This window comes from Pelmatolapia mariae, linkage group LG2 (genome assembly GCF_036321145.2).
Source record: "Pelmatolapia mariae isolate MD_Pm_ZW linkage group LG2, Pm_UMD_F_2, whole genome shotgun sequence".
Lineage (NCBI taxonomy): Eukaryota > Metazoa > Chordata > Actinopteri > Cichliformes > Cichlidae > Pelmatolapia > Pelmatolapia mariae.
Genome location: NC_086228.1, coordinates 2,387,364 through 2,403,921, shown reverse-complemented (window position 1 = coordinate 2,403,921; position 16,558 = coordinate 2,387,364). Strand labels below are relative to the sequence as shown.

General features: G+C 41.9%; 1 protein-coding gene across 2 annotated transcripts; it reads right to left on the bottom strand.

The window, feature by feature from the left end:
- Window positions 1-4,668: 4,668 nt before the first annotated feature.
- On the bottom strand, window positions 4,669-14,998 carry LOC134639025 (androgen receptor-like). 2 transcript variants are annotated; one of them, XM_063490033.1, is made up of 9 exons: window positions 14,059-14,998; window positions 12,940-13,076; window positions 12,607-12,723; window positions 12,312-12,458; window positions 11,979-12,185; window positions 11,246-11,390; window positions 10,173-10,303; window positions 9,874-10,025; window positions 4,669-5,922 (listed from the first exon to the last, which is right to left on the bottom strand). In XM_063490033.1, exons 1-9 carry the CDS (start codon window positions 14,922-14,924, stop codon window positions 5,758-5,760), a joined length of 2,067 nt encoding a protein of 688 aa, XP_063346103.1. In that variant the 5' UTR covers window positions 14,925-14,998; the 3' UTR covers window positions 4,669-5,757. The 2 variants fall into 2 exon arrangements, with proteins under 2 accessions (XP_063346103.1, XP_063346110.1); XM_063490040.1 differs by having other exon boundaries at window positions 12,315-12,458.
- Window positions 14,999-16,558: the final 1,560 nt, after the last annotated feature.

Sequence of the window (16,558 nt, the reverse complement as noted above, 5' to 3'; positions counted from 1 at the left end):
CTTTGGAGGTGGAGGAACACCAAAGTAATTGCTTAAAGTAGCTTGCTTCTTCGACATCTTTAAGAGTTCTAAACAAATGTCTGTCCTCCTCCAGTAAATCTTATGTACGCAAACGCCCAGTGCAACTTCTTATCTGGTGCACGTCTTTTATTTTGACAGCGAATGCGCACCTGCGGACCACTTATGTGCACCCCTGAATAGAGATTGACAGACCACGTGACTTTCGCGCATTGCATTGTGGGTACGAGTGGCACCAAAATCAAAACACTGCATCAAGCGCTAGCATTTCCAGCACCGGTAATCATTAATTCTGCGGTTTTAATCCCTGCTTGCATTTTATTTGCCCCAAAAACAGTTATGTACAAAATGACGGAGAACACATCAGGTCCGTACAAAGACAGACTTGACGAAAAGGCAGAAAAAAAAAAGTACGAGGAAAAAAATCAAAGGAGTGAAAGGGTTAGACCCATACGAGCATACAGAGTGGAGTAAGGACGTAAGCGTGCTGCACAACTTTCATCACGCACATATTTATAATTATATGGTCCTAAGTGTGAGTGCATACGCTCACAAAATGTTTAGTAACTTCAGATCCCTGCAACAAGCCCAGGTCCAGTTTACTTTGGTAATTTAGACCAGCGGTCCCCAACCTTTTTTGCGCCACGGACCGGTTTATGCCCGACAATATTTTCAAGGACCGGCCTTTAAGGTGTCGCGGATAAATACAACAAAATAAAACTAGTACCGGTACCGAAAAAAAGAAGATTTATTCATAACACACGTGAAAAGACCCAGGAAAACCGAGTTAACGATAAAAACGATAACAAAATAACACTGAAAACGGATAAAAACCCTGAAAACCATACATTTCACACCTGAGCCTCAACTCTCTTGGCCCGGTACCAAACGACTCACGGTCCGGTACCGGTCCGAGGCCCGGGGGTTGGGGACCGCTGATTTAGACTATTCCATTTCACAGCTGTTGTTAATTTTTTTTCTTTATCTCCTATACAGGCCGACGCAATCTATTTGTCGTTTCAGGTTGTAGTATTACACAACATTTTCAGATCTATTAGAAATAAAATAAGTGTTTCGTAATTCATTCAATTTATTGTCTTTATTGTTTCATTCTATTATAGAATCTTAAGCTGGGCTTACACTGTGCGATTTTTGGCCCATTTTGAGCCGATTTTTCAGTCGTGCGACCGTTTTGGTGATCGGCCGAGTTTGGCCTTCATCGTGTAGTATACGTGGGGTAACGAGAAGCGATTAACACCTCACGACCAGCTCCCGATCATCAATCGCTTGGTCGTGAGGATTTCGACCGTCGTGAGGGTGTCACCGCAGCTTCTCACACTGCGCACGCGCAAGCACATAAATGTCGGTGAAAAAGACGGAGTAGCACGGCAGTGCAGCGTGCGATCTGGACACAAGCGATGGAGGAACAACTTGTAGAACTTTGGCAAGCTCATCCGAGCCTTTTCGATGTGGCCTCACAAAATTATCATGACCACAACAACCGTGAAAATAGTTGGATTTACATTGGTGCTCAATCACAGCTGCCTGATCAATGTTTTTCATTAGCAATTTAGCAAAGTTGATGGTGGTGGTGTGCGTGTCTGTGTGAGTGAAAGAGAGGGAGAGCGAGCGACAGAATTTCTGTTATAACCTTCATGTTATGGACTCACAGTGTGAGCACTCAGGTCGCATCAGAGCATCGGGCCGTATAGTGTGAGACCCTGCATCGTGACCTACGAACTTCTAACCTCTGCGAGTCAATCGTGCAGTTTGAGCGGAAGCTGAATAACGCGACTGAAAAAAATCGCACAGTGTATGCCCAGCTTTACAAGACAGAGGCAAATTGTATTCCATCATGCTTTATTAGCTGCTTCGGTGAAAAACAAATCAACAATGCAAATAAATAAATAAATAAATAAATAACAGTTATTCATCACTTGATTGCTTCAATACAACCCTTGGGCACATATATGTGTGACTTTTAGTGGCTGTTTTGATCTCGCTCTCTCTCTTAACCGATCAAATCTCGCTGTGGTAGCAGCTTTAAACTCGGTATGACCCAGGTTGATAGAGGGTGCCCAGTCTGGATCGCATTCCAGCATTTTGTAGGCTGGTTTTCCTACAAAACACAACAAGCATTAGCCCGCAAAGCCACAGTGAACAAAGCAGCATAGCGCAACGAATTCAATTCAAATCAATATAACACTTATTTGAAACCTACATCAACAATTATGTTATGATAAATTACGTAATAACTACAACAGAAGACTTACCTTTGTGGAAATGCTTGGAGCACACTAACATGTGAGCTGGAGTGTTCTGGGACGTCGGCCATCCGTCGGCTCTTTGTTACTTCGGAAACATGGCTTGAACAATTTCTCTTCCACGACGTAATCCGATAAAAACCGATCTCTTTACCCGTCGGCTTCCCGTGGCCGACATGCGACCGGCTATTGCAGTTAATAATACAACAACTTCTTGCCATTCTTTATGTTTCTTTTTATCGCCGTGTGAATGTTTTTTTGTGAAAGCCTGCGTGTGCTAGTACCGCTTGCCACTCGTACCTACAATCCTTTGCGGTTTTACCCCGGATAGCAATGTGAAATCTTGCGACACCACACGGGATTTCAGTCTCACGCGCTTTGGATCGTGGTTTGAGTAAGGCATCCATCTCAGTCAAGTCGAGCAGCCACCTCTCCTTTTTTCGGTATACCGAAAAAAGTAAATTGGGTGGTTGTTACATTAAAAAAGTCTACCTTGTAATTTGAACACAAAAATGTGATGTTTCTGTCTTGAACGTAATTAAATCATGTAGGATCTGTATGAAATTCAACAACTTAATTTGTTCTTGTTGAGATGACATGATATAATCTACAGGGTGGGCCATTTATATGGATACACCGTAATAACATGGGAATGGTTGGTGATATTAAAGTCCTGTTTGTGGCACATTAGTATATGTGAGGGGGCAAACTCCTCAAGATGGGTGGTGACTATGGTGGCCATTTAGAAGTCGGCCATCTTGGATACAACTTTTGTTTTTTCAATAGGAAGAGGGCCATGTGACACATCAAACTTATTGGTAATGTCACAAGAAAAACAATGGTGTGCTTGGTTTCAATGTAACTTTATTCTTTCATGAGTTATTTACAAGTTTCTCACCACTTATAAAATGTGTTCAATGTGCTGCCCATTGTGTTGGATTGTCAATGCAACCCTCTTCTCCCACTCTTCATACACTGATAGCAACACCGCAGGAGAAATGCCAGCACAGGCATCCAGTATCCGTAGTTTCAGGTGCTGCACATCTCGTATCTTCACACCATAGACAATTGCCTTCAGATGACCCCAAAGATAAAAGTCTAAGGGGGTCAGATCGGGAGACCTTGGGGGCCATTCAACTGGCCCACGACGACCAATCCACTTTCCAGGAAACTGTTCATCTAGGAATGCTCGGACCTGGCACCCATAATGTGGTGGTGCACCATCTTGCTGGAAAAACTCAGGGAACATGCCAGCTTCAGTGCATAAAGAGGGAAACACATCATCATGTAGCAATTTCAAATATCCAGTGGCCTTGAGGTTTCCATTGATGAAGAATGGACCCACTATCGTTGTACCCCACATACCACACCAAACCATCACTTTTGTTGTTCCAACAGTCTTGGAGGGATCCATCCAAAGTGGGTTAGTGTCAGACCAATAGCGGTGGTTTTGTTTGTTAACTTCACCATTCACATAAAAGTTTGCCTCATCACTGAACAAAATCTTCTGCGTGAACTGAGGGTCCTGTTCCAATTTTTGTTTTGCCCATTCTGCAAATTCTGTGCGCCGATCTGGGTCATCCTCGTTGAGATGCTGCAGTAGCTGGAGTTTGTAAGGGTGCCATTTGTGAGTAGCTAATATCCGCCGAAGGGATGTTTGACTAATGCCACTCTCCAGTGACATGCGGCGAGTGCTACGCTGTGGGCTCTTGCTGAATGAAGCTAGGACAGCCACTGATGTTTCTTCATTAGTGACAGTTTTCTTGCGTCCACATTTTGGCAAATCCAACACTGAACCAGTTTCACGAAACTTAGCAAGCAGTTTGCTAACTGTAGCATGGGAGATGGGTGGTCTCGTAGGGTATCTTGCATTGAAATCTGCTGCAATGACCCGTTTACTGCGTTCACCTGATATCAACACAATTTCGATCTGCTCCTCACGTGTTAACTTCTTCGACATGTCAATGGCTGTGAACAAAGAGAAACTTGTAAATAACTCATGAAAGAATAAAGTTACGTTGAAACCAAACACACCATTGTTTTTCTTGTGACATTACCAATAAGTTTGATGTGTCACATGGCCCTCTTCTATTGAAAAAACAAAAGTTGTATCCAAGATAGCCGACTTCTAAATGGCCACCATGGTCACCACCCATCTTGAGGAGTTTGCCCCCTCACATATACTAATGTGCCACAAACAGGACTTTAATATCACCAACCATTCCCATTTTATTACGGTGTATCCATATAAATGGCCCACCCTGTAGTAAGAGTGGTTAGTTGCTGGATTCATGAAATTCACAAGATCGCACAAGATTTCAAACTGCAGGAAAATCACTGGAGTTATAAGAGGCAGACTACACAAACACCATATATATGCTATCGCTATTTATTGTGGTTTAACCTGTCAAGGACAAAAATGTACAGAAAACTCTGCATCAAGTTCTTTTCAAATTCTTGAAATAATAGCTTTCCTATTTTTGTTAAACCTGGATTGGTGGCATAGTGGTTAGCGCTGTTACCTCACAGCAAGAAGGGCCTGGGTTCAAATCCACAATCTGGCTAGTTTGCACTGGTTTCTCTCTGGGTATTCTGGTTTCCTCCCACAGTTAAAAGTCATGCAGTTGTTAGGGTTAGGTTAACTGGTGATTCTAAATTATCTGTGAATGTGAGTGCAAATGGTTGTTTGTCTCTATGTCATAGACTGGTGAGCTGTCCAGGGTGTACCCTGCCTCTTACCCTATCACTTTTGGGTTATGCACCAGCCCCCCTGCAACCCAGATAAAGATAGGAGGATGGTAGTCGTTCAATAGATCCATTCAATTCTTATGTTAACCAGACTCTAAACTTTGTTGATCATTATGTAATATGAAGACAACGTGTAGTGACCAAGTAGTACTGGGCTAAAAGTTATTGAATAGTTTTGAGATTAAAAAGACAAAATTGCGAAGGATTAAAATATTCCAAGAGCTCACCTTACTTCATCTAAACATGTTTCAGTCGCGTTTTATCAACACAAAATGCACAGGTTTACTGAATATGAATAAGCTGTGTTGATTTAACTCAGTTGTTTAAGTTTCTGCCAAACCAAAACAGTTGTGTGCAACCAATGTCCACTATTGAATTAAATAAATCCAGCATGGGCTTTTTTTTCAGTGCACATGAAGAGCTGAAGAAGTTTACATGCCATGAGGTTCACCGTTAGTATGTGGACAAAAATGCATGCAAGTATTTTAATCAGCCCCCAAAAAGCATTTGTGTATGTGCGGGATACATTCAAACAGGCAATAAGAAGAAGAAGTGAGAAGATGAAATCAGACTACATTGGACTGGAAGAATGTGCTGTCTGCCCTTCTGTTAGCATCTGCTAACACCTTGACGGCACCCTGCTCTCAGGACAGAAGCGTAAAAATCATTGAGAACTCTTTCCGGTCGGTGTGGCTGATGAAAAGACAGTCTTGGAGACTCTCACTCACTAGGCCGCGTTGTGGAAAAGGATGGGCTTGACCATCCCAGAGAGGATTTTGGGCACGTGGACGCTCACAATCTCCGAGATCATCTCTGGGAAGTTGACATGCATTTGCATGGACTGAGCTTGGATGAACAGATCGTAGGTGAACTGGTGTAATTTCCTCACAACCTAAGTCAAGAGACAAAAACATGATACATACATGTGGTGGGGTTATTAGAAACAAAGAGATCAATAAATATGTAATGTGGAAAACATGTAGATGCTCTCTATTGTCGCTGTATAATAAAGACTAAAAATGCCCAAATAATAATACGAATGAACAAAAACAAACGAGACTGTCTTGGCACAGCTTAAGAGGCGGTTTTAGGAGATAACGCTTATTGTGACACTAAGCTCCACAGACAGGGCAAAGCTGAATGAGTCCTCATCAGCTCTGATCTTCTTCCTAAAGGGCCCTTTCAGACAATCTCTGGCTGCCCTCCAGCTCAAAAGCCACAAAGCCGAGCATTTAAAGGTAAATCCACAGTGAAAGACAGGAGGCTCAAACTGTTGTGGCTCCTCTCCACATAGCGCTTTAACTCTTCTGGTCATACTCATATAATGATGTAAGGGGTTTTTCCTTTGACAGCTAATTGTTCTCATCATTGAGATAAAAGTACAAAAAAAAAAAAATCCTAAAAAGGGTTAAAAAGTAGTCCATTTACACCCCCTAGTGGTTGCACATCTACATCAACACACTTTCCCCCCTCCTAAACCTCAGTAAGGATGAGATGAGTGATTAGTGTGTATTACAACAACAAAAGAAAGTTCACCAAATAAAAAGAAAATAAAAATGCAAACAATGCACATCGAGAAGTCGTAAAAGGAAAACTACATGTGTTTCTAAGTAGATACACTTATGTACCTACAATACCACATCAGTCTTTTATGGCTTAGAGGTAAAAAGGAAAATACATTATTAACAAAACAAACAGAATATAAATCTAGAAACATTAAATACACTGATGGCTATCAGTGTGTGCCTTATTTAGGGTGAATTTAAACTAAATTAAAGACCTTTTATTACTCATTCGAATCTACCTCAAATGCCTGGACTTGGACTTTTATGCCTTTTTTGGTTCATAATCTTTCCATTTTCTTCTTTTACTGAAGGTCACAGCAAAACTTGACCTTTCTATATCTTGTTAAAATATAATAAAAGCGTTTTTTATTATTCTTTTCAGGTGTTGCTGATTTTGCTGGTATTGGCTATATATGTGCACCAATGTTTGACAGAAATGACGATGAACCTCGTTAATCAACCTTCTGCATGGTCGCGCATATGAAGGCAAATTTTATGAACCTGCTTTTTTTTGCTTATGCATTTGTTTCGAGGTTTAACACTACTCTTATGACATCAAGTCAAAATTATGGCCACAGAATAAAGTGTTTTGCATGTGAATAGGTACATGTGGCATGTAGTGAAAAGTGTTTTGAGTGCTTAGAGTAGAAAAGCAGTCAGATTCAGTCAAATTCAGTCAGAGGTTGGAAGTAAGGAAGTACAAATACTTTTTATACTTAATACTTTTTCTAGCAACTTTTTACTTTTACTCACTAGATTTTTAAACAAATATCTGAACTTTCTACTCCTTACATTTTCAAAACAGGCTCATTACTTTTGGTTTAAAATGATCATTTATAGCGTTTATACTCGGGGTTAAAGTGGGCCGGAAGGAGTGCAGGTTCGCGTTACGCGGTACAGCATCTCGCTAGCGCTGCAGAAGAGGACAAAGCATGAAGGAAGTAATGTGTTTTTTTTGTTGTTGTTTTTTTAAGTGGTTAAAAGGTGGTAAATTCAAATTCAACGTTTCTATCAGCTAAGAGAAGAAAGACAGGAGAGGAAGAAGAGAGGGTAGATTTAAAGGTAAGGACTGCTCAGTGATGCTTGATAAACTGCAAATTTAAAGCTTAATTTTAATCACATATTGGATTTGCATATGATATGTTTTGATAAATTATGTATTTTCATGTCGTGAAACATATTGCAACACAAACTAAGCTAAACTCACTATGTGTTATTCATATATTTTGCATGAAAATATTAGGTTGTTTTGACCAGAATAAACAGGTTTTCAGTAGCAAAGTTCTGTATTGGACTTTTGCACCGTGGCTGTGGTGCTCATGGTCAGTGTTAGGTTACATCAAGCGTAGCAGAGATAAATTTGAAGTTAAGCTGATGATGTTTAGATTCATTCACTGAATTGCAAGATGAAGATAGCTTGTGAAACTGTTTACATCTTGTTGAATTCAGTTGTGTAAATCCACAAAGAGCAGCAGGTCAGCTGATCACAGTCTATACACTAAGAAAACCTACTGGAGCTGCTGTGATTCTTTCCCCTATGCTGAGCCACTGCACAGATCTGCTGAAACTCACTTTAACCCTTGACTGTTCTCATTTCACTGTTTAGGTATGGAGGCAAAGTAACCCTCTACAATGTTTGCAACAAAAAAGTTATAATTTTTTTAATTCCCTTTCACTGCAGGGGTCCTACATAACAGATCGAAGCTGAGTAGATTCCTTAGAGTTAGACTTTAGATTCGATAGGATTTGTATTTGTATCTCATGTACAAACATTATTTTATTATATTATTATATTATTATAGTGCAAGGTTCAGTTGCCTTTGTTCAAAAATGCTTAGTAGAATTGTCCTTCAGGGAGCTACTTTTTACTTTCTTACTTTGAGTAGATTTCTGAGCCAGTACTTTTTCACGTTTACTTGAGTAAAGTTGTTTCAGTGCTTCAACTTTTACTGTATTTTTAACAAATGTATCTGTGCTTCTACCATCTCTGTATTCAGTCATGTGAAACAGCCCATAATTTGGTAGCTTGTAAAATCACATTAAGCAGCAATAACTCAAAATAATAATTTTCTGTATGACCTTTATCAGCCTCTCACATCATTCTGGAGGAATTTTGGCCCTCTGTTCTTTGTAGCATTGCTTCAGTTCTTTGAGGTTTGCAGGCAATTGTTTAAGCACAGCTTGTTTAGGTCCTGCCACACCATCTCAGTCAGGTTAAGGTCTATACTTTGGCTGGGCCTTTGCAACACCTTGATTATTTTCTTTGTGAGCCATTCTGCTCCAGATTTGTTGCTGTGCTTGACTCTAGAAAGCTTTGGTATACTGAAGAGTTCATGGCGAACTCAATCACTGCAATGTGTCCAGGTCCTCTGGCTGCAAAACAAGCCCAAATCAGTACTGTGCATTACTACCAAATATCTCCACTTTAATTTTTTGATGTTGAACACATTGTTTCCAAAAGTCTCCAGAAGCAAAATATTCAGTTGCACCCTTTCGAATTAAGCTATCCTGCCATATTCTTTTTAGAGAGAAGACTTTCTCCTGGCACCCCTTCCAAACAAGCTATACTTTTTCAGTCTTCCTCTAATTGTGCTGCCATGAACTTTAACATTTAACATTCTCACTGAGGTTTGAAAATTTGCTGGGACGTCCACTCCTGGGAAGACTGTGGCATTGTGTTAACACACCTGAACGCTTTCACAGAGCTGCTCACAAAGCAGTAAAGGCCTCTTTAAACTTTATTTTTCACATGACTGTAATTAGCAGTTCATTAACTGTGTCTGGACTATTCTTCAGTCCATATAAATCATCTACAAATGGAAATCATCTTATTGGCTTTAATACAGCAGCATCTGGCACCACTATTCTTTTATAACTGTTAATTATCATGGTAGGCTGTTAAGGATTAGGCGTTTCAAGGAAGCAAATCTCAAATCCAGGTTAACATATAATCCGAAACACAGATACACAGTAGCTAAAAAAGAATAAAAAAATAACAGGCTTAAATCTGAGGAGAAAACAAGCGCTTAGATATTAAATGCAATGTCTGACAGACTCGGTTGAATTAATCCAGCCGTGAAATTTTAAAATAATAAAAATCTTGCTTGTGTGTTCATAATAAGTTTACAGTTGTATTGCAAGCCTGTACAGTGTTGTGTCTGTCATTTTGTGCGAGAGGAAGGAGCACTATTTCATGCTCGCACTAAAAAAATGACATGTGCATCCGTGTCCAGAGTCACAGCGTGGTGCATTTTTTGGAATGCGGTTGTGTGTATTACCGTCTGGAGGTAGTCCAGCAGCTGCGTGAGCTGAAACAGTCTCTGCGTACGGGTGGTCTCTCCGCGGTGGCTGGACAAACGGTCTAGCTCCTTGATGTAGGAGGTCCGCAGTTTGTCAAAACAACTCTGGCTCTTCAGGCCCTGCACTGGCACTGTGACCACAAAGCCAGAACACAACAATAACTCTCACAGACTTTATCCATCCCATCAATTCTCTAAAGTATGGCTGTACTCTATTGCAGTTGTATTTCACGTTGAGTTGACATTCGCGCCATTACTCATGGTCCCAGGAGACTCACTGATGCTGAGGAGGACCAGGGCCTTCATGCAGAGGAACTCCTCCTGGGTAACCTTGAGCATGCACAGTCTTTGGGATAGTAGCTTCATCCTCACACAGTGTTCATACATGCTGGACACTTGCATCCGCTGGCTGTGAGGAGGGATAAAAAAGAAAAAAGGGGGAAAAAAGCATGACGCAGGAGGAGGGTCACGTAGTGAGAAATGTAGAAAGGAGTAGTTATGAGGACATGAAGGGAAAAAAAGGAGAGAAAAAAGGCACCAGAGGTGAGAAAAAACGAGTTAGATGGATAATGGAAAATAGAGAACGACAGTAAGGCACTGAAAAATGAGGGTCAGCAACAAGGGCAGGCGTATCCATTACTATGCAGGTCAGATGCAGCCTAATAGAGTGACAAGGGTGTAACACAGACAGAATGAGTGTTTTGTTAATGTCACGCAAGACACTGACCAATTCAGAGCTGCCACGAGGGTTGGCGAATATCGTCATTCCGAGCAATACCTTCTTTCTTTTTGACACAACAATTTAATGATAAGAGCCTGGGGGAGGGGGACTCATGTACAGCGATTTTTGTGACACAAACTGCTGTCGGGGTTTCTTTTGGGAGTGGAAAGAAAAAGACAAAGGCTGGAGTTGAGGTGTCAGAAACATGTTGATAAGGGGCCGAGGGGGTGAGGTCGGAGTGTAAATTAAAACTTGTCAGAGTGGAAGTTCTTGGACACTGATGAATGGTTGTGCGATGATGAAAAAGAGCAAAGCATTTGAGGCGATTTCCTCCGCCAGCCGCATGTATCAAATGCAAAGTGACGGGTTTGCTGGCGTGCCCGGAGAGACATTCGCTGTTTGTTTTGCTCCCGCTGAAAAAACACCAGAAACGCATCGCGCCGTGCCTTTCATCGCATTTCACGATGACAAGTGAAGTCTCATGGCATTCCAGCAAACCCCATGCCACAGTGATAATTTCTTGTTTCTTAGTTTGATAAAGATTTTGTGTCTCCTTTTTTTGTTGTTGACTTTTTTCCCTTTTTGTGAATTCGTTGTTTGATGTTAAATTGAATATTTGCTGAAACTCACTCATTGAAAACCAGGTCTGGAGCAAAGTAGAGCATAGAGCTGTTAGTCAGCGTGTAGGATCTCCAACCTAAGGCAAACACCATCACTCCCATCCATGACAGCTGAATCACTGACATCTGGTCATCCACGTGCAGGTCCCGAAACCCTGTTAACAAAACTCGCTGTTATCAAGCTCTCCTCGGGGTTAAGCATTAAAACAGTTGTTTAAAAAAAAAAATCAGCTGATTTGGCTCAATTAAATAACTGTTGAGGCAAACATGAATACAATGCTGGCCATTTTCAGCCTTCCTCTTTTTTTTCTTTTTTGCTTAAATGGGAAACATCCCCCTCTAGTGGCTAATATTTGAACAACTTTGTTTGTTTTGCATGGACACTAAACCGGTGCAAACTTCTGGAAAGGTCTCTCATCTTTTGACCTAGATACTGAGGCCTTGCTCAGTGCTGGCAGATTAAATACATTTCCTAACAGTGGTACTGCTCATCCAAACCGCAGGGAATTCTAATGTGATTTTTGATTGAATTACGCTTATTTCTTCTCAAACTGCCCATTTACCATCCACTCTCTTATTCAAAGCTGTTTACAAGTCTGATCTTTCAGGATTTTGCTTAACAAGAAATGCAAGTGGTATGTTTGAATATAAACCAAAACGGAAGCAGCCATGGAAATGTGCTCCCTACCGGATTCTCTGGAAGAGCTACTTGGAATTAATTACCTTGGCTCAGATTAGTTTACCTGGTATTGCCTTGGCCCAGCGGACCACGGTTACCAGCTGCCGTTCCCCCAGCTCGTTCAGGCTGGTGAGCAAGGACATAGGGCTGTCTGGCTGGGCAGGATCATGCCCGGCATTGACCAGAGCTGGTTCAATAGCCTGTAGGATGCTGAGCAGGGACAGGCAGGATTGCAGAGGTGGGGGGATGGCAGCACCCAGGGCCTGGGAAGCTGCTCGACATATGTAGATAAAAACGACATGAAGCACAAAGTGTGGCAAGATCGAGTCTTTTCTGGCAAAAGTAAATTTAGCGTTGAATAAACCTGACATTTGAGCTCTGTGCAACTAATCCTTACCACCTTGAGCCCTGACAGCTGCATTTCCGGACTCTAAGACTGCATCTTTCTTCGCTGCCCTCTCTTCTTTTTCTCCGTGTCCCCAGCTAGCTGGCTGTTGCTCCTCTTCTCCATTTCTCGCCTGTCCGGCTCCCTTCAGCCTGCGACCTGGAGAGATGATTCTGTTAGAATTCAACTGGAGGGCTTCTGATCTAATAAATGTAAGGTATCTGACCACGCTGACCCATTTTTTTAAAAACTGCAAAATACTTTCCTTTATTTATGTCTCATTATTTCCTCATCTCTGGCAGCTCACCTTTAAGGCTCATTCCCGACATGAAGCATCTCTTTAAGCGACACGACGCGCAGTTTTTCCGCCTCAGTTTGTCGATGGTGCAATCGTTTCGGCTGGCACACAAGTGGTTCTGCTTACCTGGAGGCACACAAGAGTGCTGGGGGATGAGGAGTGCGAGTTCAACAATGCCTAGGCCTCCACTCATACCAACGATATGTGGGCGTTTACTGATAACAAATAACTCGACCTCATAATGTCAGGGTCACTGTGCCCTGTCTACAGGAGAGAGCAAGTGGGTGTAAGAAATTAAAATCAGTGAGTGAGTAATTGTGTGTGTGTGTGTGTTGCACCCACCTGCAGCGGCCCTCTTGAAGAATACTTTGCAGCTGCCGCAGGTGACTGCTCCATAGTGACAACCCGAGGCGTCATCTCCGCACACTTGACACACTCTCCTTTCTGACAGATACACACCTGGAAAAATGTCCTCATGCCTGGGCAAACACACACACACGATGGTGTTGTTTTTGTGTCTTCCCTCAGTTTTTAAAAAGGGTTTAAAAACTGAGGGAAGACACTGATGAAGAATTGCAGCAGACATTAAAAAGCACTCACACAGACATTATCGGTTTTGGGTTAGTAGGTCTGCCTTCACGGAGCGTTATCGTGCCAATTCCCTAAAATCCAGTCAAATTACATTTTTCCCTCATATGGTTGACAATTTGTCAGCAAAGGGAGTCAGTTTGCTCCAAAGTAAAAGTTGTGATTAACACATGGCAGAGGGCAGTTTTTTTAATGAATCCATAACTTGTAATAAAATATTTCTAGAAGCAGAAACAGCAACAGGTGCTGTATCTCTTCTTTATAGGGACACTGATACATTTCCTACTGCTGCAGTCCCAGGGCTTATAAGGACATTACTGGAAAATCTTAAGAATAGGATAAACTTTAAGTTACTCTAGCTGCATGCTAAAACATGATTTGGAGAAGGCCAAAACAAAAAAAAGAAAGCACACCATGCTGTTGGAGGACAAAGGGTTCAGTGCTGCTGAACATTTCAGGACTCCACAGAGTATCAATAGAAGTCATGGCTGATAGCGATACTGAATAATCGTGTTCGCTGCCTTTGATTTATTTGTGCTGACACGTATCCAATTAGCTTATGCTCTGTGGCTCGTCACAGAAACGTCAAGAAATTAAGCATGAAATCCGGAAAGACGGTGCACCGTTAAACATCTGCGAACTTACGCCTAAACTCATTACAGCACTCCTTTTAGAAGACAAAATGACCAAAGCCCGACTGCAAAGCGGGCTGATTGAAGCGTAGTTACTGGCACGATGCTCATGCTGTGTGTTTCTCATTAAAGAAATGTGTGAGAGATGGGAGGGATCGGTAGTACTGAATGTACTGTACGCAGTATGAATGGCCTTTTGACCAGATGCACACGAAACAAATCATTCAAATCTGATCTTTACCTTAAACTGCGATCTGTGCAATTCATCCACACCGAAGGCTCGCTCTTGATAGTGGAGAAAGTGCTCTGCCCCTGAGGAATCGCACTTGGGTAACTTTCCATTTGGCCATATCCTTGTGCCGTCGCTCGCATGCCACCTTTGCCACCCTGCTCACCTCTACCGTACCAGATACAGCGGCATTCCTGCCTGTTTCCGCGAGGAGCTTGCCCACAATTACAGTATTTGCACAAGAAATTATGTTCGCCCGATTCTCCCCTCTGTGGCTGAGGCTGGGATCGGTCGCTGTGTGCGCGCTCATTTGCGCACCACATTTGCGGTGGGAAATCCCTATATAGGTCTGAACTGGCATAGTAAGACGAAGGTGGTGTTAAGGGTACGACCTCGGGCACCTGAGGGGTCGCGGGCAGCTCCACCGTGGGGTTCATAAACACATTTGACTCCCTGCAGACGTATCTGGATATCACCGAGCCACGCGTCACAGTTTGCGCACCGTCCATTTCGCCCGGTCCGAACAGATCCATACAGCTCACCTGCTGTATGCCCTGGCACACTTCTCCAAAGTCGTCCTCTCTAAGGCTGCTGTCACCCAGGACACGCATGCTGCTGTCGGAGTTCATATTTCCAGTCCTTCTCAACTCTGGCACTCCCCGAGAAGTATCCGCCACAGTGGAGTCGCATTCTGCGAAGGCGCTGCTGGAGCTCTGGTTCATATTATTGGGCGGAGAAGACACCGAATCCAAACCCAAAGACACTGACACCGCTTTACTGAGCTCATAAGCTGGACACGCATGGATGGTAGTATCCAACCGATCCCCTACATTCATCGTTAAAGAGTTTGTTTCTTCCAAAACCGAATGAAAGGACATTTTCGGCTCCGGTCCTCGGAGTTAGAGTGCACTGGGTGCGCGGCGAACAAACAAAACAACACTTTCCAGGCTAGAAAACGCCTACCTAGTGACACTACTCTCGTGCGTCTAGGCGGATGGGAAATGCACATCAGTCGTCGACGTAAGTTACGAAAGGGAAGGGACGTCCCGCCGGTCTGATTTACAAATGACGGGGGCTTTTCGACACTTTTATAGTAACTTTCTTTTATTTATTTTTGTCAACGCAGGATTAAAATTCACCTCACGAATTACCGGGAAATCAAAAAGAAAGAAAGAGAAACACCAGCATAGTGAGAATTGGTTTTGGCACAGACTCTTCTTCATACAGTGATTAATGAACCCAGTGTAGGTTAACTTTTAGCAATTTTAAAACCCAGCTGCGTGCCTCTCACTATTTTACGTGCAAATCTAGTGGCGTCTCAAGAGCATAGCCGCGATTAATCATTACATGTATTTGTACGTTTCATGTGTTGCTCAGGCTCAGCGTCGGGTTTCTCTGCAAGCACTCCGTGTAGTAGTTTGTTTTCCTACTTAGAGTTATATAAGCTTGCTTGTGTTTTTCGGTCTGATTCACACAGACAATCAGGTTAAGAACAAACCAGACTACACAATCATTGATGTGTTTTAAACACATTAAAATAATAATTAAAAAGAAAGGCTCTGATAGGTAGTCACGCAGTGCTTTCAACTATTTATTTTTGGATAGCTTGTGATGACTCAGCACACGACAGGAGCTGGGGACTACAAATTGTTTAAATAGCTAGAAAGGAAAAAAAATATATATTTATTAATTTTACCCAGTATATAGAAAAGGTCTGGATTGGGTTGGGGCGTTTGTGGAAAGCTTCCTTTTTGGATTGCAGGAACAGAAGAAGTTGGGCAGACCCTTTTTTTAATGGGGTGACACAAGAGGGAGTGAGTGGCGCACACTCACATTCAGGGTGGGCACATGGGAAATGAGAAAATCCTATCAAAAATGTTGTGCTTTGCAGGACAAGACAAGAAAATTCTGTCTGGTTTTAATCAGAAATATGGTTTATCGTACTGAGTTGGCGAAAAAAAAAATCTGTGCACCCATCTTTTTTTAGGTTCCTCTTTGCAGAGTAAAAGACTTAATGAACACTGTAAGAAAAACCCTGTAAAAATTAGAGTAAAAATACTGGCAGCAGGCTTGCCTGCCCTGTAGTTTTTGTAAACGTCTGTTTTTTACAGGATGATGCTGTATTTGTTTTACAGGACAATTATGTAAAAACCTAGAGATGCTGTTAAAATAAATATAATGAAAAGGTTTGGTATTACTTGCTGAGCACATCAACTTTTATTAATTTAACCGTAAACTAAATTCCTTATTTGCAAAATTATGATTCATTCTGAAAGCTGACCTTATGTATCCAAAAAGCTCCTCTGTATTCACTTATGATTACATCAGCAACAATCAAGCTAACCTTAACCTTGTTAGCGGACAATGAGCGGTGATATAACATTACTTTCAAAAATGCCAAATTTAAAGCTGCTAAACACAAAGGGTGAAATATTAAAATAACAAATGAATTAAATAAGTCACTTACCACCACTAGAAATCCCTTCACGCACTGCTGAGAATTCTTACGACT